General features: G+C 44.5%; 1 protein-coding gene across 2 annotated transcripts; it reads right to left on the bottom strand.

Annotated features, from left to right (window-relative positions):
• Positions 1-1,153: 1,153 nt before the first annotated feature.
• si:ch211-248a14.8 lies at positions 1,154-15,231 on the bottom strand. Of its 2 annotated transcripts, XM_041866834.1 has the most exons (6): positions 15,177-15,231; positions 14,665-14,762; positions 13,299-13,416; positions 12,929-13,139; positions 2,141-2,438; positions 1,154-1,993 (listed from the first exon to the last, which is right to left on the bottom strand). In XM_041866834.1, the coding sequence occupies exons 2-6, from the start codon at positions 14,687-14,689 to the stop codon at positions 1,590-1,592; spliced, it is 1,056 nt and encodes a 351-aa protein (XP_041722768.1). In that variant the 5' UTR covers positions 14,690-14,762; positions 15,177-15,231; the 3' UTR covers positions 1,154-1,589. The 2 variants fall into 2 exon arrangements, with proteins under 2 accessions (XP_041722768.1, XP_041722769.1); XM_041866835.2 differs by lacking the exon at positions 15,177-15,231 and having other exon boundaries at positions 13,299-13,460; positions 14,665-15,157.
• Positions 15,232-23,811: the final 8,580 nt, after the last annotated feature.

Genomic DNA, 23,811 nt, shown 5'->3' with positions numbered 1-23,811 from the left:
AACAAACGTAATGCACCATAGTGAACGTCTGTCAGAAGCTCTGCCGGGGCAGTCCCAGCAGTTGTCTTATATACGGCTATACACAGACAAGTCATATTTGCATGATTTAGCATAATTAATTCATCATTAGTGTTTTGTTTCATTCATGTGACCAACCAATACTGGTTCATAACATGTGACAGACCAATACCTCACAAGGCTTCTTCTCTCTAAGATGAGACCTTGAAACTGAGATACCGCAAAACAAAGGTCTGGGCATACTGCCAAATTGCAGCTACTAATGGTGAGGATTTGTTCAGTCAGTCACTTGCATGAACACAGAAATTGGTTATTAGAACAGCACATGAATAGAACATAGAAATGTATAGAATAGAAAACACCAACAAAAATGTCCATCACAGATGGCTCACAACTTCCTCCAGCTAAATCAAGACAAGACCGAGGTACTTGTTGTTGGAGCCAAAGCACAGAGAGAGAATCTAGCCGCACATTTTAATTCACAGGCAATAAAGATAAAACAGCAGGTAAAAAAACCTAGGTGTTATTTTAGATTGCTGAACTCCATTTCGAATCACACATTAGTAATGTGACCAAAATAGCTTTTTACCACCTGAGGAACATTGCCAAGGTGCAGCCGCTTCTCTCTCAGGCTGCTCACAGAGAGACTCATCCATGCTTTTATTACAAGCAGGCTTGACTACTATAATGCTCTCCTGTCTGGTCTACCAAAGAAAGCCATTTGTCAACTGCAAAACATACAGAATGCTGCAGCACTGGTACTGACCAAGACCAGATGGAGAGCACACATTACACCGGTTTTAAGGTCTGCACTGGCAGCCTGTGAGTTTAGAACTAATTTTAAGATTATTTTATAGGTTTTTAAATCAATCCACGATTGTGCACCCCAATACATGTCAGACATGCTTTTCAGTTGTGTACCCAGTAGGTCCCTCAGGTCCTCTGGCACTGGCCTTTTAACTATCCCAAAGCCTAGGACCAAGAGGCATGGAGAGGCAGTCTTTAGTTATTATGCCCCCAGCCTCTGGAATAGCCTGCCAGAGAACCTGAGGGGGAATGAAACTGTGGACATTTTAAAAAGAGATCTGAAAACACATCTTTTTAGCTTTGCTTTTCCATAGGCTGCTTTTTAGTCATTCAGTTTGTGTCATTCTTTAGTTTTTGTTTGTTTTGTAGTAAATATTTCAGCTTTTATTTTCATTGTTTTTTTCCTGTAAGGCACATTGCGTTGCATTGCATGTCTGAAATTTGCTGTATAAATAAAGCTTGATTTGATTTGATTCAAGTCACTTGATAATTCCTGTATGGTTGAAGTTAACAATCAAATCAATCCAGCCCAAATGTTAGGAACAAAATGCAATTGTAATAAAAGTCCCAAGTGCTGCACCATGGGAGTTGAAGTCTTGGCTCCTAGAGTGAATAATACTGTAGTAAAACTATGTATCTTGCTCCTGGCACATATCTAGGATCAGATTATCCTTGACAAATCCTCCCTTTAATCATTAGGAGGGATGCAAAACTGACTTCAGACTGACTAGTCTCTCAACTTCATCCTCCTCTATGTTGGATCTCTACAATAGGCTGTACAAAGGTCTTGTTAATCCACGTGCTGTGTGGAGTAGCGCTGCAGCCAGCGGTGAGAAGGCCATAGCGGTCATGTCGACCAAGAGATTCTGTAGAGCTCCCAGCAGCAGAATGACCAGCAGGTACCCCATGAATAGCAGGCTATGCCAGCTACCCTCGCCCAGTGCCCGGGGGCCCTCCGGGTGCAGCAGGCACAGGAAACCCAGCACCAGGCTCTGGTTCACCATCAGGGTGAAGTACAGGTCAAAGGGCGAGGTATGGGAGCTGCTGTGGCGCCGGCGCTCGTTCTCAGCCACCTTGGCCAGCCAGGTCAGAGAGAGGCTGTGGAGAAGGAGGGCCAGCGGGGCGTAGAGACACTCCAGAACCTCCACTGACGGGAGACCCTGAGACACTGCAGGGAGAAGGGGTGAGTTAGTGTACTGACACAACATATGATTGACCAGCCAACACATTTGATGCTATGAGTCTGTTATTAACTGGTCAATGCTGGTAAGAGAGACGACTTTCCCCTCAAGCTAAACACTGTAAACGCATTTACCTGTAATAGTGACGGAGGTGAAAGTGATGACTGTGATAAGGCCCGTTAGGTGGACTGACGGGAGTCGTGCCAGCCGCAGGCCGTGGCTCCAGCCCACACAGAACAGGGGCAGCAGGCCCATGGTGAGTGGGTACACGCCAGAGTGGGCATTGGCCTCTGCCCACACACCCAGCACAGCCTGGGCACTGCCACAGATAGAGGGCACCAGCAGGCGCTCACCCAGAGACAGAGAGTAGGGCTTCAGTGGCGCCAGGCCCACGGCATGGAGGACCAGCAAGTATAGCAGAGTCACCAGCACCTGGGAGAGACATGCCATAAACATAGGCAAACATTAGCCATCATTCGCCATTTCAAACATTAACCATCCTGGAGATTGCAAGAGGTAGCCAATTATGTCCTGCAGTGTCAAGAAAAATAACCTCAGGTGATTTTAGGGTATTTTTAGCCTTGGGCCTGGGTCTTCCAATCATGCATGTGCACACACGTACTGTATGAATTCACCCAGGGTCTCACTCACAGATATACTGTAGTTCAAGTACAGTGAAATGCTTCACTTGCAAGCTCAACCCAACAGTGCAGTAATCAATATCAAAATAGTATAACTGATAAAAATAAAATGTGTATATATATAATAAAGAAAAAACTAATAATAAGAAATAAGCGAGGAAGCTATATACATGGTCAGTGTCAGTACCACATTTACAATGTGCAGGGATACTGGAGTATTTGAGGTAGATATGTACATGTAGGCAGGGATTATGAGAAAGTGACTGGTAGCAGAAGTAATAATAATAATAACTAGATTGTAACTTTACAAGTAAAGTTGTGGGGCATGCTAAAGCTCTTTTTAAATTATTTATGTGAAAGAAGTTTAAAAAGGTGTACTTTGATTATGTTTTTCGAATAGTTAAATCATTTTAAATGCCCATTGATAGTCAGTAGTGGTCAGTAGTAGTGGTTCAGTAGTTGTGGTTGTGGTCAGTAGTTGTGTGGATATGGTCAGTAGTTAAATGTGTGGTCAGAAGTTGTGTGGTTGTGGTCACTAGATGTGGTAAGCAGTTGTGTGGGTGTGGTCAGAAGTTGTTGTTGTTGTCAGTAGTTGTTTGGTTGTGGTCACTAGATGTGGTAAGTAGTTGTGTGGTTGATGTCAGAAGTTGTGTTTTTGTGGTCAGTAGTTGAGTGGTTGTTTTCAGAAGTTGAGTGGTTGTGGTCAGAAGTTGTGGTCAGCAGTTGTGTGATCAGAAGTTGTGTGGTTGTGGTCAGTAGTTGTGTGCTTCTGGTCAGAAGTTATGTAGTTGTGTTCAGTAGATGAGAGGTCAGTAGTTATGTGGTCAGAAGTTGTGTGGTTGTGGTGAGAAGTTGTGTGGTTGTGGTCAGTAGTTGTGGTCAGCAGTTGAGTTGTCAGTAGTTGTGTGGTCAGATGTTTTGTGGTTGTGGTCAGTAAGTGTGTGCTTCTGGTCAGAAGTTGTGTATTTGTGGTCAGTAGTTGTGTAGTTGTGGTCAGTAGTTGTGTGGTTGTGTCACTAGATGTGGTAAGCAGTTGTATGCTTGTGGTCAGAAGTTGTGGTCAGCAGTTGAGTTGTCAGTAGTTGTGTGGTCAGTAGTTGTGTGCTTCTGGTCAGAAGTTGTGTGGTTGTGGTCAGTAGTTGTGTTCAGTAGATGAGAGGTCAGTAGTTGTGTGGTCAGAAGTTGTGTGGTTGTGGTCAGTAGTTTTGTGGTTTTGGTCACTAGATGTGGTAAGCAGTTGTGTGGTCATGGTCAGAAGTTGTATGGTTGTTGTCAGTAGTTGTGTGGTTGTCGTCACTAGATGTGGTCAGAAGTTGTGTGGTTGTGGTAAGAAGTTGTGGTAAGCAGTTGAGTTGTCAGTAGTTTTGTGGTTGTGGTCTGGTCAGAAGTTGTGTGGTTCTGGTCAGTAGATGTGTGGTTGTGGTCAGTAGATGAGTGGTCAGTGGTTGTGTGGTCAGAGGTTGTGTGGTTGAGGTCAGAAGTTGTGTGGTTGTTGTCAGTAGTTGTGTGGTTGTGGTCACTATATGTGGTCAGAAGTTGTGTGGTTGTGGTCAGAAGTTGTGTGGTTGTGCCCAGTAGTTGTGTGGTCAGACATTGTGTGGTTGTGGTCAGTAGTTGTGTGGTTGAGGTCAATCGATGTGTTAAGCAGTTGTGTGGTTGTATTCAGAAGTTGTGTGGTTTTGGTCAGTAGTTGTGGTCAAAAGTTGAGTGGTCAGAAGTTGTGTGGTTGTGGTCAGCAGTTGTGTGGTTGTGGTCAATCGATGTGGTAAGCAGTTGTGTGGTTGTATTCAGAAGTTGTGTGGTTTTGGTCAGTAGTTGTGGTCAAACGTTGAGTGGTCAGAAGTTGTGTGGTTGTCGTCAGTAGTTGTGTGGTTATGGTCAGACATTGTGGTAAGCAGTTGTGTGGTTGTGGTCAGTAGTTGTGTGTTTGTGGTCAGTAGTTGTGTGGTTATGGTCAGAATTGTGTGGTTGTTGTCAGCAGATGTGGTAAGCAGTTCTGTGGTTGTGGTCAGAAGTTGTATGGTTGTTGTCAGTAGTTGTGTGGTTGTGGTCACTAGATGTGGTCAGAAGTTGTGGGGTTGTGACCAGTAGTTGTTTTCAGAAGTTGTGTGGTTGTGGTCAGTAGTTGTGTGGTTGTGGTCAGAAGTTGTGTGCTTGTGGTCAGAAGTTGTGTGGCTGTGGTCAGTAGTTGTGTGGTTACTGTCAAAAGTTGTGTGGTTGTGGTCACTAGATATGGTAAGCAGTTGTGTAATTGCGGTCAGAAGTTGTGTGGTTGTGGTCAGTAGTTGTGTGGTTGTGGTCACTAGATGTGGTCAGAAGTTGTGTGGTTGTGACCAGTAGTTGTGTGGTTGTGGTCACTAGATGTGGTCAGAAGTTGTGTGGTTGTGACCAGTAGTTGTGTGGTTGTGGTCAGTAGTTGTGTGGTTGTAGTCAGTAGTTGTGTGGTTGTGGTCAGTAGTTGTGTGGTTGTGGTCAGAAGTCATGTGGTTGTGGTTAGAAGTTGTGTGGTTGTGGTCAGTAGTTGTGGTCAGCAGTTGAATCATCAGTAGGTGTGTTATCATACATTGTGTGGTTGTGGTCAGTAGTTGTGTGGTTGTGGTCAGAAGTTGTGTGGTTGTGGTCAGTGGTTGTGGTCAATAGATGTGGTAAGCAGTTGTGTGGTTTAGGTCAGTGGTTGTGGTGAGAAGTAGTGTGGTTGTGGTCAGAAGTCGTGTGGTTGTGGTTAGAAGTTGTGTGGTTGTGGTTAGAAGTGTTGTGGTTGTGTTCAGTATTTAGGTTTTTGTGGTCACTAGATGTGGTCAGCAGTAGTGTGGTTGTTGTGTGGTTGTGGTCCGTAGTTGTGGTCAGCAGTTGAATCATCAGTAGGTGTGTTATCATAAATTGTGTGGTTGTGGTCAGAAGATGTGTGGTTGTTGTCAGTAGCTGTGTGGTTGTGGTCACTAGATGTGGTCAGAAGTTGTGTGGTTGTGACCAGTAGTTGTGTGGTTGTGGTCACTAGATGTGGTCAGAAGTTGTGTGGTTGTGACCAGTAGTTGTGTGGTTGTGGTCAGTAGTTGTGTGGTTGTAGTCAGTAGTTGTGTGGTTGTGGTCAGTAGTTGTGTGGTTGTGGTCAGAAGTCATGTGGTTGTGGTTAGAAGTTGTGTGGTTGTGGTCAGTAGTTGTGGTCAGCAGTTGAATCATCAGTAGGTGTGTTATCATACATTGTGTGGTTGTGGTCAGTAGTTGTGTGGTTGTGGTCAGAAGTTGTGTGGTTGTGGTCAGTGGTTGTGGTCAATAGATGTGGTAAGCAGTTGTGTGGTTTAGGTCAGTGGTTGTGGTGAGAAGTAGTGTGGTTGTGGTCAGAAGTCGTGTGGTTGTGGTTAGAAGTTGTGTGGTTGTGGTTAGAAGTGTTGTGGTTGTGTTCAGTATTTAGGTTTTTGTGGTCACTAGATGTGGTCAGCAGTAGTGTGGTTGTTGTGTGGTTGTGGTCCGTAGTTGTGGTCAGCAGTTGAATCATCAGTAGGTGTGTTATCATAAATTGTGTGGTTGTGGTCAGAAGATGTGTGGTTGTTGTCAGTAGCTGTGTGGTTGTGGTCACTAGGTGTGTTCAGAAGTTGTGTGATTGTGGTCAAATGGTGTTTCTAGCTTAAATGGTGTAGGAGGAGTAGCGTGCTAAAGAAGAAGTACAGTATGTTGAATATCTAAGATGGGGCTTTTGCTGCGCAAGCCCCACAATTAACCGTATGGCAGCAGAATAAGTGGTGGGTGTGTGTGTGGTGGTAAGTGTCTGTATGTAAGTTTAAGTCAGTGGTCACCAATTGGTCGATCTCCAAGGCATTCTTAGTCGATCACCAAACATTTCTGTAAAAAAAACTATGATAAACCCTTGAGTTCCTTTTTTATTTAGGTTTTTGCGCTGTTGGCGGTATGTTCACTTGATTCAGCAGCCCTAGCGCCGGGAAGGCAAAGTGTTCCAATTTTGAACAAAGTGTTCCCGCAAGTGCACCTATAGGCCTACCGCTGGTCAATCAGATAGCTCAGATCACCATGTCTGCACATTTTCCTCAAGCCATAGACTGTAAAAAGAAACCTCGAATGCACAGCAAAGTTGATACTGTGAGATTTTAAAACTTTTAAAACCATGACTAGAGAGAGACTCAATAAATACAGCAAAGAACTGCTGTTTTTATGAGTAAGTTCATGTTTAAGTTCTTATTTAACACTGTCAACACTTTGTTAGACACTTTTATAAGCCATAAAATGTGCGTTCTCCGTACTTCCACTCACACTACAACCAGCACTGCAGCTGCAATGAATGAGTGTAACAAAGTGTTCTGATAAGCTTGCATTGTTATTATTTGCGGCTTCTGTCTTTTTTTATTATCGAGGAATATTTCACTATCTCTGGTCATAGGAGGAACAACATGAATTGGTGTATGAGGCAGTAATAACGCAGTGTGACTTGAGTTTTCGCCATCAGCTGGAAGACTGTGTCCCCTTTTCTCAGCAGAGGGAGGGAGAGCAGAGGGACGATGAGTCGGGTGAGAGGCAGCCTCACCGCTGCTCCTTACCTCCCCTCAGACTGACCATCAGATGCAGGCCATCAGTCCAATAAAAAAAAAAACATAATAATATTATGTTCACTCAGCTGTGCCTCACAAGTTATACAACAAATGATCTATTACCAGTGTGATCATATACACCAATTTTTTTTTAAATATATACACAGTCCCAGTTAAAAGTTTGAACAGACCTACTCATTCAAGGGTTTTTCTTTATTTTTACTATTTTCTACATTGTAGAATAATAGTGAAGACATCAAAAATATGAAATAACACATATGGAATCATGTACAGTTGAAGACGGAAGTTTACATACACTTAAGTTGGAGTCATTAAAACTTGTTTATCAACCACTCCACACATTTCTTGTTAACAAACTACAGTTTTGGCAAGTCGGTTAGGAAATCTACTTTGTGCATGGCACAAGTAATTTTTCCAACAATTGTTTACAGACAGATTATTTCACTTATAATTCACTGTATCACAATTCTAGTGGGTCAGAAGTTTACATACACTAAGTTGACTGTGCCTTTTAAACAGCTTGGAAAATCCCAGAAAAGTATGTCATGGCTTTAGAAGCTTCTGATAGGCTAATTGACATAATTTGAGTCAATTGGAGGTGTACCTGTGGATGTATTTCAAGGCCTACCTTCAAACTCAGTGCCTCTTTGCTTGACATCATGGGAAAATAAAAATAAATCAGCCAAGACCTCAGAAAAATAATTGTAGACCTCCACAAGTCTGGTTCATCCTTGGGAACAATTTCCAAACGCCTGAAGGTACCATGTTCATCTGTACAAACAATAGTACGCAAGTATAAACACCATGGGACCACGCAGCCGTCACACCGCTCAGGAAGGAGACGCGTTCTGTCTCCTAGAGATGAACGCACTTTCAATCCCAGAACAACAGCAAAGGACCTTGTGAAGATGCTTGAGGAAACAGGTACAAAATAATATATATCCATAGTAAAACGAGTCCTATATCGACATAACCTGAAAGGCCGCTCAGCAAGGAAGAAGCCACTGCTCCAAAACCGCCATAAAAAAGCCAGACTACGGTTTGCAACTGCACATGGGGACAAAGATCGTTCTTTTTGGAGAAATGTCCTCTGGTCTGATGAAACAAAAATAGAACTGTTTGGCCATAATGACCATCGTTATGTTTGGAGGAAAAAGGGGGTTGCTTGCAAGCCGAAGAACACCATCCCAACCGTGAAGCACGGGGGTGGCAGCATCATGCTATGGGGGTGCTTTGCTGCAGGAGGGACTGGTGCACTTCAAAAAATAGATGGCATCATGAGGAAGGAAAATTATGTGGATATATTGAAGCAACATCTCAAGACATCAGTCAGGAAGTTAAAGCTTAGTCGCAAATGGGTCTTCCAAATGGACAATGACCCCAAGCATACTTCCAAAATGGCTTAAGGACAACAAAGTAAAGGTATTGGAGTGGCCATCACAAAGACCTCAATCCTATAGAAAATGTGTGGGCAGAACTGAAAAAGCTTGTGCGAGCAAGGAGGCCTACAAGCCTGACTCAGTTACACCAGCTCTGTCAGGAGGAATGGGCCAAAATTCACCCAACTTATTGTGGGAAGCTTGTGGAAGGCTACCCGAAACGTTTGACCCAAGTTAAACAATTTAAAGGCAATGCTACCAAATACAAATTGATTGTATGTAAACTTCTGACCCACTGGGAATGTGATGAAAGAAATAAAAGCTGAAATAAATCATTCTCTCTACTATTATTCTGACATTTCACATTCTTAAAATTAAGTGGTGATCCTAACTGACCTAAAACAGGGAATTGTTACTAGGATTTAAATGTCAGGCATTGTGAAAAACTGAGTTTAAATGTATTTGGCTAAGGTGTATGTAAATTTCCGACTTCAACTGTAGTAACCAAAAAGGTGTTCTTCAAATTCTTCAAATAGCCACCCTTTGCCTTGATCACAGCTTTGTACACTCTTGGCATTCTCTCAACCAGCTTCACCTGGAATGCTTTTCCAACAGTCTTGAAGGAGTTCCCACATAAACTGAGCACTTGTTGGCTGCTTTTCCTTCACTCTGCCGTCCGACTCATCCCAAACCATCTCAATTGGGTTGAGGTCAGGGGGATTGTGGAGGCCAGGTCATCTGGTGCAGCACTCCATCACTCTCCTTCTTGGTAAAATAGCCCTTACACAGCCTGGAGGCCCAAACCAGATGGGATGGCGTATCGCTGCAGAATGCTGTGGTAGTCATGCTGGTTAAGTGTGCCTTGAATTATAAATAAACCACAGACAGTGTCACCAGCAAAGCACCCCCACACCATAACACCTCCTCCTCCATGCTTTACGGTGGGAACTACACATGCGGACATCATCCGTTCACCCACACCGCGTCTCACAGCTGTTGGAACCAAAAATCTCAAATTTGAACTCCAGACCAAAGGACACATTTCCACCGGTCTAATTGTTTCTTGGCCCAAGTAGGTCTCTTCTTAATATTGGTGTCCTTTAGTAGTGGTTTCTTTGCAGCAATTCGACCATGAAGGCCTGATTCACATAGTCTCCTCTGAACAGTTGATGTTGAGAAGTATGTTACTTGAACTCTGTGAAGCATTTTTTTTGGGCTGCAATTTCTGAGGCTGGTAACTCTAATGAACTAATCCTCTGCAGCAGAGGTAACTCTGGGTCTTCCATTCCTGTGGCGGTCCTCATGAAAGCCAGTTACATCATAGCACTTGATGGTTTTTGAGACTGCACTTGAAGAAACTTTCAAAGTTCTTGAAATGTTCCGTATTGACTGACCTTCATGTCTTAAAGTAATGATGGACTGTAATTTCTCTTTGCTTATTTGATCTGTTCTTGCCATAATATGGACTTGGTCTTTTACCAAATAGGGCTATCTTCTGTAAACCCCTGTTTTCATAGTTTTGATGTCTTCACTATTATTCTACAATGTAAAAATAAAGAAAACCCTTGAATGAGTAGGTGTGTCCAAACTTTTGACTGGTAGTGTATATATAATTTCAAAATGGTCTGAGAAGAACAACATTGGCAGGGCAATTCAAGCATAGCCAATATAGAGAGATAATGTATTGGGCCTATAGCCTACTTGTCACGACTTCCTCCCCTCCTTGTTCGGGCAGGCTTCGGAGTTCGTCGTCACCAGCCTACTAGCCACTGCCGCTCCATATCTCATCATTCCATTTGTCTTGTCTTGTGTATTACACACACCTGGTTCATATCCCCTCATTAGTACATGTATAAGTGTTTCCTCTGCCCCCCTTGTCCTTGTGGGTGATTGTTATTTGTGAGTTGAGTGTAGCTCGGTTGAGCTAACCGTACCTTGTATTTCCGGGGATATTGTTCCCTGTGTGCCTGTATTTTGTTGACGCTATCCAGCGTAACTGTGTCCTACGGAATAAACTCTGTATTCAGTGATTTACCCTCCTGCGCCTGACTCCTTCAAATCACACTCTCACACTACTGCACAAACCTCATTGCTACAGAATTGTTTTTAATTGGTTAGTGTTGCATAAGCTTACGTTTTTTAAGTCATGTTTAAAAAATATCTGAGCGGTAGATCTCGGCTTGCATTTTGATTTAGTGTCACGGACGTTGAAGGACGGGTCAGACCAAGGCGCAGCGTGAAATGCATCCATGTTTATTAAACCGAATAAACATACAAAACAACAGGCAACGAAACGTGACGTCGGAAGGCTATACACACAAGCCAAACTCACCGAGCACAAAACAAGATCCCACAACACAGGCAGGAAAACTGGCTGCCTAAGTATGATCCCCAATCAGAGACAACGAGCGACAGCTGCCTCTGACTGTGAACCACACCCGGCCAAACATAGAAATACAAACATAGAATCAACACACACATGATATTCACACCCTGACCAAACTAACTAGAGTTCTATAGGTCAGGGCGTGACAGTACCCCCCCCCCCCAAAGGTGCGGACTCCGGCCGCACAAACCTGACTTAACAGGGGCGGGTCCGGGTGGGCTTCCAGCCTCGGTGGCGGCTCCGGCTCCGGGCTTGACGTCTCCTCCCTTACTGACTCCGCGTTGCACCCCTGGACCGGTCTGGACCTCAACGCGGAGCTTCCCCTCTCAGTCCTCCCACGATGCACCGATCCCTGTCTGGACCCTGGTGTGGGAGACTCCGAACCTATAGAGGGGCTGAAGTCTGGACCCGGAGTGGAGCCGCTGACTGGAGCTGCACCGGATCCCGGTGGAGCGGACTGCTCTGGCTCCGGAGTGGAGCCGCTGACCGGAGCTGGACTGAGCACCGGTGGAGCGGACCGCTCTGGCTCCGGAGTGGAGCAACCGACCGGAGCTGGATCAGGCACCGGTGGAGCGGACTGCTCTGGCTCCGGAGTGGAACCGTTGACCGGAGCTGGACTGGGCACCGGTGGAGCGGACTGCTCTGGCTCTGGAGTGGAACTGTTGACCAGTGCTGGACCAGGCACCGGTGGAGCAGGCACGGGCCGTACCGGACTGGGAACACGCACCACTGGCTTGGTGCGGGGAGCCGGTACGGGGCATACCGGGCTGGTGACACGCACCACTGGTTTGGTGCGAGGAGCAGGCACGTTCCGGACTGGGAACACGCACCACTGGTCTGGTGCGAGGAGCAGGAACGGGCCGGGCCGGACTGGGAACACGCACCACTGGTTTGGTGCGGGGAGCAGGTACGGGGCGTACCGGACTGGGAACCGGCGCTGAAGGTCTACGACTGTCTCCGTCCTTTACACTCCGCGCCCCGTCCTCCTCCAGTGAGGACTCTTCTTTGAGCCCCCACGAGTGTAGTGGTCGGGGCTCCTCTCTGTCGCTACCCGACCACCCTTTTAGCCCCCCAAAAATGTTTTATTGGGGCTGTCTCTCCTTCTCCACCCTGATCCCTTTCAGGGCCTCCATCTGCTTGGCCAGATCCTCTCTTATCTCCCTCCAAGTCCATACTCTCTGCTCCTCCTGGGCACGCTGCTTGGTCCATTGGTGGTGGGATCTTCTGTCACGGACTTGAAGGACGGGTCAGACCAAGGCGCAGCGTGAAATGCATCCATGTTTATTAAACCGAATAAACATACAAAACAACAACAGGCAACGAAACGTGACATCAGAAGGCCACACACACACACACACACACACACACACACACACACACACACACACACAAGCCAAACTCACCGAGCACAAAACAAGATCCCACAACACAGTTTTCCTGCCTAAGTATGATCCCCAATCAGAAACAACGAGCGACAGCTGCCTCTGATTGGGAACCACACCCAGCCAAACATAGAAATACAAACATAGAATCAACACACACATGATGTTCACACCCTGACCAAACTAACTAGAGTTCTATAGGTCAGGGCGTGACATTTAGAAAGTGATCTTTACTCAGAAAAGGTTGGTAACCACTGCTGTAAGTGTACATATACATGGACACTCCCTAATATACAAGCACACATAGTCACTCATATAACGACACTATCAGAACATACTAGCATCAGGGGAGCACCCATACTAATTTATGGGAACAGATTGAGAATATGTGACTAGAAGCACATTTCAGAAATGCATTTCATTACCAACATTATTATTTGTAAAAGTTACCACATAGCAAAGGCCTAATGATGATGATAAACATTATGTTGGCTCATGCAAAATCCCAACACCACAACTCAAAACCCGACACAGATTATTCCTATAATAACCCTGAGCAAATGGTGACCTACCTGGACAAAGGTGATTGGTACAGCAAACGGGTAGTGGTACTGGGGAATGAAGATATCAGCTACAAAGCTGCGGAGCCGATCTACCAGGGCATATAACACCACGACCACTAGAGCGGCGCTAAAGCAGAGTAATGGCACCAGAGGCTTCCATACATCAGACGAAAGCCTCCTAAGTGTACAAGCACTCCTCCTCCATCTCATCCACCAAGGACTGCTCAGGGAACACAATGGTAGAGAGAGTGTTACAGATGGAGTGTACTTCAGAAGATTATTGATTAACACAGAAACTAATTGGAATGCACTGCAATTAACTGTCTACAATTAAGTACTATTCAACTATTGTCTACTATTATAGAAAACAGGTGAATACCATTCGGTGAGGAGACAGCCCCTGGTAGTGGGGTGGGTACCCCTGGGGTCCATTGTCATAGTCCAACTGCCTCTCAGCGAGCGGAAGAGGGGCTGGAGCCAAACTATCAACCCTTCTACTGCAGCAGGTAATGGAGGTAGAGAGTCATCATTCCTCCCCTCCCTAAACATTAGGCGATCACCGATCACTTCCATGGCACCAATCACATTGATATCTTTATTTCTTTATTATTTGAACTTTGCTGTGAGGCACTGTAGTTGTAAATGCCAAAACACTTTGACAGAACAATAAATGGAATATACCCTGTATTTACTCAGACACTACTCTATGAACCCTGAACTTCAGACACTGTCACTAGCCGGCTACCACCAGGTACTCTACCCTGCACCTTAGAGACTGCTGCCCTACACACCTTTTCTATTCACATACTGTCCATACTGTCTATACACATAGCTAATTTCCCACAATTCTATCCATTTTGCATGGGGTTTTGTACTGTGTATTTATATACTGTATTCTCGACATAGCTCATTCTAATATTTCTACTACTGTACCTTGTATTTTAGTTACACTGTTTATACACACTGCATATTTATTTATATACTGGATTCTTGACATAGCTCACTCTAATATATCTACTGCTGTACATATCATTCTTAGTATATCTTGTGTAAAGTATTCCGGTGGTTATATGTACAGATTGCATTTGGATTACTGTTACAGTGCTATTTCGTTCTATTTTCTTAATTTCTTGTTATTTTTAATATTTTTTTATTTGTGTACTTGTTTGTCATTTTACTACATTGTTAGGAGCTAGTAAAATAAGCATTTCGCTACACAAGAACCCTTGTTTTTTTATCCAAATGTATTAGATCAGTGACTACTTTAAGGAAGCGAGGAAGTAAGTGTGCACGTTTTTGAACAGAGTTTGTGTTAACATCTGCTAAACTGTCTACGCAACCAATAAACTTTGATTTGATTGAAAAGAAAATGTTCTGTTGTTTCCTAGACATTTCATCTCCACCTTTCTATCTGTGATCTGTAATATAGGGTGGGAAGATTGGTTTGTTTTTACAAAAGGGCATGCTGTTTGTAACATTATCAGATTGGAAATGTCATTATGTAAATAAACCATGCATGTTATACTTATTTTACATCTTGATCAACTGAACTTACTGAAGGGACAATGATACCGTACAATGGTAGTGTACATAGCAAGTCTGCATGTAACCTCACACGCAAGAATCATAAACACATGACATAGGCACCATATAAAACTCAAATAGTCTCAAGCATAAGAACAGCAAATCTAACATTGTTACACTTAATATGTACATGATGAAAAATGTCAAACTGATGGACTTACCATTGAGTCTCAATTGTTCCATCATGGTGTTTTTACAGTAGGTGTTTATTCCACTTATTCAACGTTCAATATCCTCCATTTTCCCTCTTCTTCTTCTCCTTTCCAAGCAATATCCACAGATGAAACAGGTTGGTGTGAGTATATTAACCACAGAAGCGTGTTCCTTACCAACCAGGTTTAAAATGGTGCCCGTCCTCTGTTCTGTGTGGCAGCGGTGGAGTGTGTGATGGCCAATGGCCTGAGCGGAATGCATTTTCCATGAGAACCTACACGAACACTAAGCACTCAGTTAGGTATTGACATCTAGATGGACTTTAACCTCATCAGTCAATGTAGTGTCTCTGTTGGTGGGCAAAAACCACTAACAAATACAGTATGTATCTATATGTTCTTAAATAGGGAAATCATTTTACATTTTCATTGCATTAAACTCCATCTGTATTTTGTTTAACAGAAAAGGATCAAGAAACAGTAGCCCTCTAAAATGAGTGAATAATAGTTGTTCTACACACCATATGTAAGTAGATCACCCCGAGGTTGCTGATATCATCCCTAAAAGGAGAGGCGGTTGTGTTTTCAGATAAGACAATCTGACAGGTTTTAACCCATGCATGTCAGCTGGTTATCTACCCAGGATGCAATTGTAGGCATTGTATACCCTGAAGCTATTTGGAAAATACCTGTTTGCCACATTGTAGACGGTCGTAAACTTTGACATATTGTACAAATAGCATGGCTTGGTCATGGTTTTATGCTAGCTATATGCTTATACATTTTACATTTTAGTCATTTAGCAGACGCTCTTATCCAGAGCGACTTACAGTTAGTGCATACATTATTATTTTTTCATACCCCTTGTGGGAATCGAACCCACAACCCTGGCGTTGCAAACGCCATGCTCTATCAACTGAGCTATATCCCTGCCGGCCATTCCCTCCCCTACCCTGGACGACGCTGGGCCAATTGCGCGCCGCCCCATGGGTTATAGAACCTAAACTGTATGTAGCCTAGTGTTAAAAGCACGTATACACTGTACCTGTGTGTGTCATGAATGCTTTACATACTATATGGAAGTTCTGTTAGACCTATGTCTTATCATTGACTTTCTTTTCTTAAATTCCTAAATAAACAATGTATTTGTCTGATCTATGCTCAGCATTTGTAGCCGTACAGATTAACTTTATAATTAAACTAGGATACTAGAACACAAATGTGACATGCCATACTGCTTAGTATGACTTCATATGTGCATGGAGGTGTGTCGAATCCTACAGTAACCCTGGTGGGAATCTCATCACTGATCATTCACAGCGTGGTACAGACATCTGCTTGTGACATTGTTGGTGTCCCCCCCCCCCACACACTCAATTCAAAGGGCTGTATTGGCATGGGAAACATATGTTTACATTGCCAAAGCAAGTGGAATAGATAATTAAACAAAAGTGAAATAAACAATACAAAAAGAACAGTAAACATTACACACACAAACATTTCAAAAGAATAGAGACATTTAAAATGTAATATCTCTCTCTCTCTCTCTCTCTCTCTCTCTCTCCCTCTCCCTCTCCCTCTCCCTCTCCCTCTCCCTCTCTCTCTCTCTCTCTCTCTCTCTCTCTCTCTCTCTCTCTCTCTCTCTCTCTCTCTCTCTCTCTCTCTCTCTCTCTCTCTCTCTCTCTCTCTCTCTCTCTCTCTCTCTCTCTCTCTCTCTCTCTCTCTCTCTCTCTCTCTCTCTCTCTCTCTCTCCTATCTCCTATCTCTCCGCACAACTGACACTCCTGTGATATTCCAGCAGAGGAGAACAGCAAGAAATACTTGATAATTTGCCTGTACAGATTACTGAAAATACATGTGTTAGTGAACACTGAACATGCATGTGAGTGTGTGTACTAGCTGGCCTTTGTATCGCCCTACCAAACTTCACAACACCTCAGAAATCAATCAAATTCAATCTACTTTTATTTATAAAGCCCTTTTTACATCAGGTCAGCGGGGTGGCGGCACAGGAATCCTCATCTCTCCCAAGTGGACATTCTCTCTTTCTCCCCTGACCCATCTGTCTATCTCCTCATTTGAATTCCATGCTGTCACAGTCACTAGCCCATTCAAGCTTAACATCCTTATCATTTATCGCCCTCCAGGTTCCCTTGGAGAGTTCATCAATGAGCTTGACGCCTTGATAAGTTCCTTTCCTGAGGATGGCTCACTCCTCACAGTTCTGGGTGACTTTAACCTCCCTACATCTACCTTTGACTAATTTCTCTCTGCCTCCTTCTTTCCACTCCTCTCCTCTTTTGACCTCACCCTCTCACCGTCTCCCCCTACTCACAAGGCAGGCAATACGCTTGACCTCATCTTTACTAGATGCTGTTCTTCTACTAATGTCACTGCAACTCCCCTCCAAGTCTCCGACCATTACTTTGTATCATTATATATCTCGCTCTCTACCAACACTACTCACTCTGCCCCTACTCAGATGGTAATGCGCCGTCGCAATCTTCGCTCTCTCTCTCCCGCTACTCTCTCCTCTTCCATCCTATCATCTCTTCCCTCTGCTCAATCCTTCTCCCTCCAATCTCCTGATTCTGCCTCCTCAACCCTCCTCTCCTCCCTTTCTGCATCTTTTGACTCTCTATGTCCCCTATCCTCCCGGCCAGCTCGGTCCTCCCCTCCAGCTCCGTGGCTTGACGACTCATTGCGAGCTCACAGAACAGGGCTCTGGGCAGCCGAGCGGAAATGGAGGAAAACTAGACTCCCTGCCGACCTGTCATCTTTTCACTCCCTCCTCTCTACAGTACATTTTCTTCCTCTGTTTCTGCTGCTAAAGCCACTTTCTACCACTCTAAATTTCAAGCCTCTACCTCTAACCCTAGGAAGCTCTTTTCCACCTTCTCCTCCCTGCTGAATCCTCCTCCTCATCCCCCTCCCTCCACCCTCTCTGTGGATGACTTTGTCAACCATTTTGAAAAGAAGGTTGACGACATCCGATCCTCATTTATTAAGTCAAATGACACCGCTGGTCCTGCTCACACTGCCCTACCCTATGCTTTGACTTCTTTCTCCCCTCTCTCTCCAGATGAAATCTTGCGACTTGTGACGGCCGGCCGCCCAACAACCTGCCCGCTTGACCCTATCCCCTCCTCTCTTCTCCAGACCATTTCCGGAGACCTTCTCCCTTACCTCACCTCGCTCATCAACTCATCCTTTACCACTGGCTATGTCCCTTCCGTCTTCAAGAGAGCGAGAGTTGCACCCCTTCTCAAAAAACCTACACTCGAATTCTCCGATGTCAACAACTACAGACCAGTATCCCTTCTTTCTTTTCTCTCCAAAACTCTTGAGCGTGTCGTCTTTAGCCAACTCTCTTGTTATCTCTCTCAGAATTACCTTCTTGATCCAAACCAGTCAGGTTTCAAGACTGGTCATTCAACTGAGACTGCTCTTCTCTGTGTCACGGAGGCTCTCCGCACTGCTAAAGCTAACTCTCTCTCCTCTGCTCTCGTCCTTCTAGACCTATCTGCTGCCTTTGATACTGTGAACCATCAGATCCTCCTCTCCACCCTCTCCGAGTTGGGCATCTCTGGCGCGGCTCACTCTTGGATTGCGTCCTACCTCACAGGTCGCTCCTACCAGGTGGCGTGGCGAGAATCTGTCTCCGCACCACGTGCTCTCACCACTGGTGTCCCCCAGGGCTCAGTTCTAGGCCCTCTCCTATTTTCTCTATACACCAAGACACTTGGCTCTGTCATATCCTCACATGGTCTCTCCTATCATTGCTATGCAGACAACACACAATTAATCTTCTCCTTTCCCCCTTCTGATAACCAGGTGGCGAATCGCATCTCTGCATGTCTGGCAGACATATCAGTGTGGATGACGGATCACCACCTCAAGCTGAACCTCGGCAAGACAGAGTTGCTCTTCCTCCCGGGGAAGGACTGCCCCGCTCCATGATCTCGCCATCACGGTTGACAACTCCGTTGTGTCCTCCTCCCAGAGTGCAAAGAACCTTGGCATGACCCTGGACAACACCCTGTCGTTCTCCGCTAACATCAAAGCGGTGACCCGATCCTGTAGGTTCATGCTCTACAACATTCGCAGAGTACGACCCTACCTTACACAGGAAGCGGCACAGGTCCTAATCCAGGCACTTGTCATCTCCCGTCTGGATTACTGCAACTCGCTGTTGGCTGGGCTCCCTGCCTGTGCCATTAAACCCCTACAACTCATCCAGAACGCTGCAGCCCGTCTGGTGTTCAACCTTCCCAAGTTCTCTCACGTCACCCCGCTCCTCCGCACACTCCACTGGCTTCCAGTTGAAGCTTGCATCTGCTACAAGACCATGGTGCTTGCCTACGGAGCTGTGAGGGGAACAGCACCTCCGTACCTTCAGGCTCTGATCAGTCCCTACACCCAAACGAGGGCATTGCGTTCATCCACCTCTGGCCTGCTGACCACCCTACCTCTGCGGAAGCACAGTTCCCGCTCAGCCCAGTCAAAACTGTTTGCTGCTCTGGCACCCCAATGGTGGAACAAGCTCCCTCACGACGCCAGGACAGCGGAGTCACTCACCACTTTCCGGAGACACTTGAAACTCCACCTCTTTAAGGAATACCTGGGATAGGATAAAAGTAATCCTTCTACCCTCCCCCTACCCCACCCCCCCAAAAAATAAATAAAAATAATAATAATAATAATATATTGTGGTAAAGTGGTTGTCCCATTGGCTATCATAATGTGAATGAACCAATTTGTAAGTCGCTCTGGATAAGAGCGCCTGCTAAATGACGAAAATGTAAAATGTAATGTAGAAGCACGGTGGTTAGGAAAAACTCCCTAGAAAGGCAGAAACCTAGGAAGAAACCTAGAGAGGAACCAGGCTCTGAGGGGTAGCCTAAGCCATGCAGCCATCTGGGCAAAGCGTTCAAAGTAAACAGACTCATGTGACTTGAGAAGAGAAGGGGGCTGGTATCTGTATTCAAACAGTGGAGAGAGCCTAATGCATAGCCAGGGTACTATAGTAACACGCCTGATCAAACTAGCACACAACACAGTGGAGATAGAGTACTTTGATGGAACCTGGTGAGACGGATTCATCAAGATTGATTGATGCTTTATCAGTAACATCATGGAACATTTCTACATATTAAAATAATTAATCAAGCTGATACCCTCTCCATTGTGTGGTTGCGTTGTATTGTATAATCATATAAGCTTACAGTGTATTTGGAAAGTATTCAGACCCCTTCCCTTTTTCCATATTTTGTTACGTTACAGCCTTATTCTAAAATTGATTAAATACACATTTTTCCTCATCAATTTCAACACAATAACCTATAATGACAAAGCGAAAACAGGTTTGTATAAATGTTTGCAAATTTCTTAAATATAAAAAACAGAAATACCTTATTTACCTAAGTATTCAGACACTTTGCTATGAGACTCGAAATTGAGGTCAGGTGCATCCTGTTTCCATTGATCATCCTTGAGATAATTCTAGAACTTGATTTACCATCTGGGGTAAACTCAATTGATTGGGCATGATTTGGAAAGGCACACACCTGTCTATATAAGGTCCCACAGTTGACAATGCACGTCAGAGCAAAAACCAAGCCATAAGGTCGAAGAAATTGTCCGTAGATCATCAAAATATCATCAAGGACATCAACCACCCGAGCCACTGCCTGTTCACCCCCCTATCATCGAGAAGGCGAGGTCAGTACAGGTGCATCAAAGCTGGGACAGAGAGACTGAAAACCAGCTTCTATCTCAAGGCCATCAGACTGTTAAACAGCCATCACTAGCACATTAGAGGCTGCTGCCTATAGACATAGACTAGAAATCACTGGCCACTTTAAGAAACGGAACACTAGCCACTTTAATAATGTTTGCATATCTTGCATTACTCATCTCATATGTATATACTGTATTCTATACTATTCTACTGTATCTTAGTCCATGCCGCTCTGACATCGCTCGTCCATATATGTATATATTCTTAATTCATTCCTTACTTAGATTTGTGTGTATTGGGTATATGTTGTGAAATTGTTAGATATTACTTGTTAGATATTACTGCACTGTCGGAGCTAGAAGCACAAGCATTTCGCTACACCCGCAATAACATCTGCTAAACACGTGTATGTGACCAATAACATTTGATTTTATTTGATTTAGAGCTCTGAGACAAGATTGTGTCGAGGCACAGATCTGGGGAAGGGTACCAAAACATTTCTGTAGCATTGAAGGTCCCCAAGAACACAGTGGCCTCCATCATTCTTAAATGGAAGAAGTTTGGCACCACCAAGACTCTTCCTAGAGCTGGCCTGCCGGCCAAACTGAGCAATCGGGGTAGAAGGGTCTTGGTCAGGGAGGTGACCAAGAACCCTATGGTCACTCTGACTGAGCTCCAGAGTTCCTCTATGGAGATGAGTGAACCTTCCAGAAGGACAACCATCTCTGCAGCACTCCACCAATCAGGCCTTTATGGTAGAGTGGCCAGACGGAAGCCACTCCTCAGTAAAAGGCACATGACAGCCCGCTTGGAGTTTGCCAAAAGGCACCTAAAGGACTCTCAGACCATGAGAAACAAGATTCTCTGGTCTGAAGAAACCAAGATTAAACTCTTTGGCCTGATTGCCAAGCGTCACGTCTGGAGGAAACCTGGCACCTACGGTGAACCATGGTGGGTGCAGCATCATGCTGTGGGGATGCTTTTCAGCGGCAGGGACTGGGAGACTAATCAGGATCGAGGGAAAGATGAATGGAGCAAAGTACAGAGAGATCCTTTATGAAAACATGCTCCAGACTGGGGCAAAGGTTCACCTTCCAAAAGGACAACGACCCTAAGCACACAGCCAAGACAACGCAGCAGTGGCTTCGGGACAAGTCTCTGAATGTCCTTGAGTGGCCCAGCCAGAACCCGGACTTGAACCTGATCGAACATCTCTGGAGAGACCTGAAAATAGCTGTGCAGCGACGCTCCCCATCCAACCTGACAGAGTTTGAGAAGATCTGAGAGAAGAATGGGAGAAACTCCCCAAATACAGGTGTACCAAGCTTGTAGCGTCATACCCAAGAAGACTCTAGGCTGTAATAGCTGCTAAAGGTTCTTCAACAAAGTACTGAGTAAAGGGTCTGAATACTTACAGTGGGGAAAAAAAGTATTTAGTCAGCCACCAATTGTGCAAGTTCTCCCACTTAAAAAGATGAGAGAGTCCTGTAATTTTCATCATAGGTACACGTCAACTATGACAGACAAATTGAGAAAAAAAAATCCAGAAAATCACATTGTAGGATTTTTAATGAATTTATTTGCAAATTATGGTGGAAAATAAGTATTTGGTCACCTACAAACAAGCAAGATTTCTGGCTCTCACAGACCTGTAACTTCTTCTTTAAGAGGCTCCTCTGTCCTCCACTCATTACCTGTATTAATGGCACCTGTTTGAACTTGTTATCCGTATAAAAGACACCTGTCCACAACCTCAAACAGTCACACTCCAAACTCCACTATGGCCAAGACCAAAGAGCTGTCAAAGGACACCAGAAACAAAATTGTAGACCTGCACCAGGCTGGGAAGACTGAATCTGCAATAGGTAAGCAGCTTGGTTTGAAGAAATCAACTGTGGGAGCAATTATTAGGAAATGGAAGACATGCAAGACCACTGATAATCTCCCTCGATCTGGGGCTCCACGCAAGAGCTCACCCCGTGGGGTCAAAATGATCACAAGAACGGTGAGCAAAAATCCCAGAACCACATGGGGGACCTAGTGAATGACCTGCAGAGAGCTGGGACCAAAGTAACAAAGCCTACCATCAGTAACACACTACGCCGCCAGGGACTCAAATCCTGCAGTCCCCCTGCTTAAGCCAGTACATGTCCAGGCCCGTCTGAAGTTTGCTAGAGTGCCTTTGGATTATCCAGAAGAGGATTGGGAGAATGTCATATGGTCAGATGAAACCAAAATAGAACTTTTTGGTAAAAACTCAACTCGTCGTGTTTGGAGGACAAAGAATGCTGAGTTGCATCCAAAGAACACCATACCTACTGTGAAGCATGGGGGTGGAAACATCATGCTTTGGGGCTGTTTTTCTGCAAAGGGACCAGGACGACTGATCCGTGTAAAGGAAAGAATGAATGGGGCCATGTATCGTGAGATTTTGAGTGAAAACCTCCTTCCATCAGCAAGGGCATTGAAGATGAAACGTGGCTGGGTCTTTCAGCATGACAATGATCCCAAACTCACCGCCCGGGCAACGAAGGAGTGGCTTCGTAAGAAGCATTTCAAGGTCCTGGAGTGGCCTAGCCAGTCTCCAGATCTCAACCCCATAGAAAATCTTTGGAGGGAGTTGAAAGTCTGTGTTGCCCAGCGACAGCCCCAAAACATCACTGCTCTAGAGGAGATCTGCATGGAGGAATGGGCCAAAATACCAGCAACAGTGTGTGAAAACCTTGTGAAGACTTACAGAAAACGTTTGACCTGTGTCATTGCCAACAAAGGGTATATAACAAAGTATTGAGAAACTTTTGTTATTGACCAAATACTTATTTTCCACCATAATTTGCAAATAAATTCATAAAAAATCCTACAATGTGATTTTCTGGATTTTTTTTCCTCATTTTGTCTGTCATAGTTGACGTGTACCTATGATGAAAATTACAGGCCTCTCTCATCTTTTTAAGTGGGAGAACTTGCACAATTGGTGGCTGACTAAATACTTTTTTCCCCACTGTATGTAAATTTAATATTTCAGTTTTTTATTTTTTATAAATGTGCAAACATTTCTAAAAGCCAGTTTTTGTTTTGTCATTATGGGGAATTCTGTGTAGATTGCTGAGGAAAAACATTTTTTAAATCAATTTTATAAAAGGCTTCAATGTAACAACATGTGGAAAAAGCACTGTACACCCCTAATATATTTCAGTGTCTATGACTGCCATAGGTATTCATAAAAATATCAACAATTTAAATATCTGTTGAACATGTTGGAGGTGTTTAATGGATCTGTCGATTGTAGAATAATATAGAATAATTATTGATAGAATCATTTGATTTGGGAGGGATGGAGTCCTACAACAGGGGTCCATGAGGAAGACCTGCTTTGGGGTGGTGTTCATGGTCTGACTATATGGCAGTGAGACAAA

The sequence above is a fragment of the Coregonus clupeaformis genome, chromosome 37, assembly GCF_020615455.1.
Source record: "Coregonus clupeaformis isolate EN_2021a chromosome 37, ASM2061545v1, whole genome shotgun sequence".
Lineage (NCBI taxonomy): Eukaryota > Metazoa > Chordata > Actinopteri > Salmoniformes > Salmonidae > Coregonus > Coregonus clupeaformis.
This window is presented reverse-complemented; position numbering and strand designations above follow the sequence as displayed.

Coding starts and splice junctions, on each gene's coding strand:
- si:ch211-248a14.8 (XM_041866834.1), bottom strand. CDS start 14,689: ATGATGGAACAATTGAGACTCAATG. Junction 13,417..14,664: donor GGAACAATTGAGACTCAATG/GTAAGTCCATCA, acceptor TACCTGCTGCAG/TAGAAGGGTTGATAGTTTGG. Junction 13,140..13,298: donor GGCTGTCTCCTCACCGAATG/GTATTCACCTGT, acceptor TTCCCTGAGCAG/TCCTTGGTGGATGAGATGGA.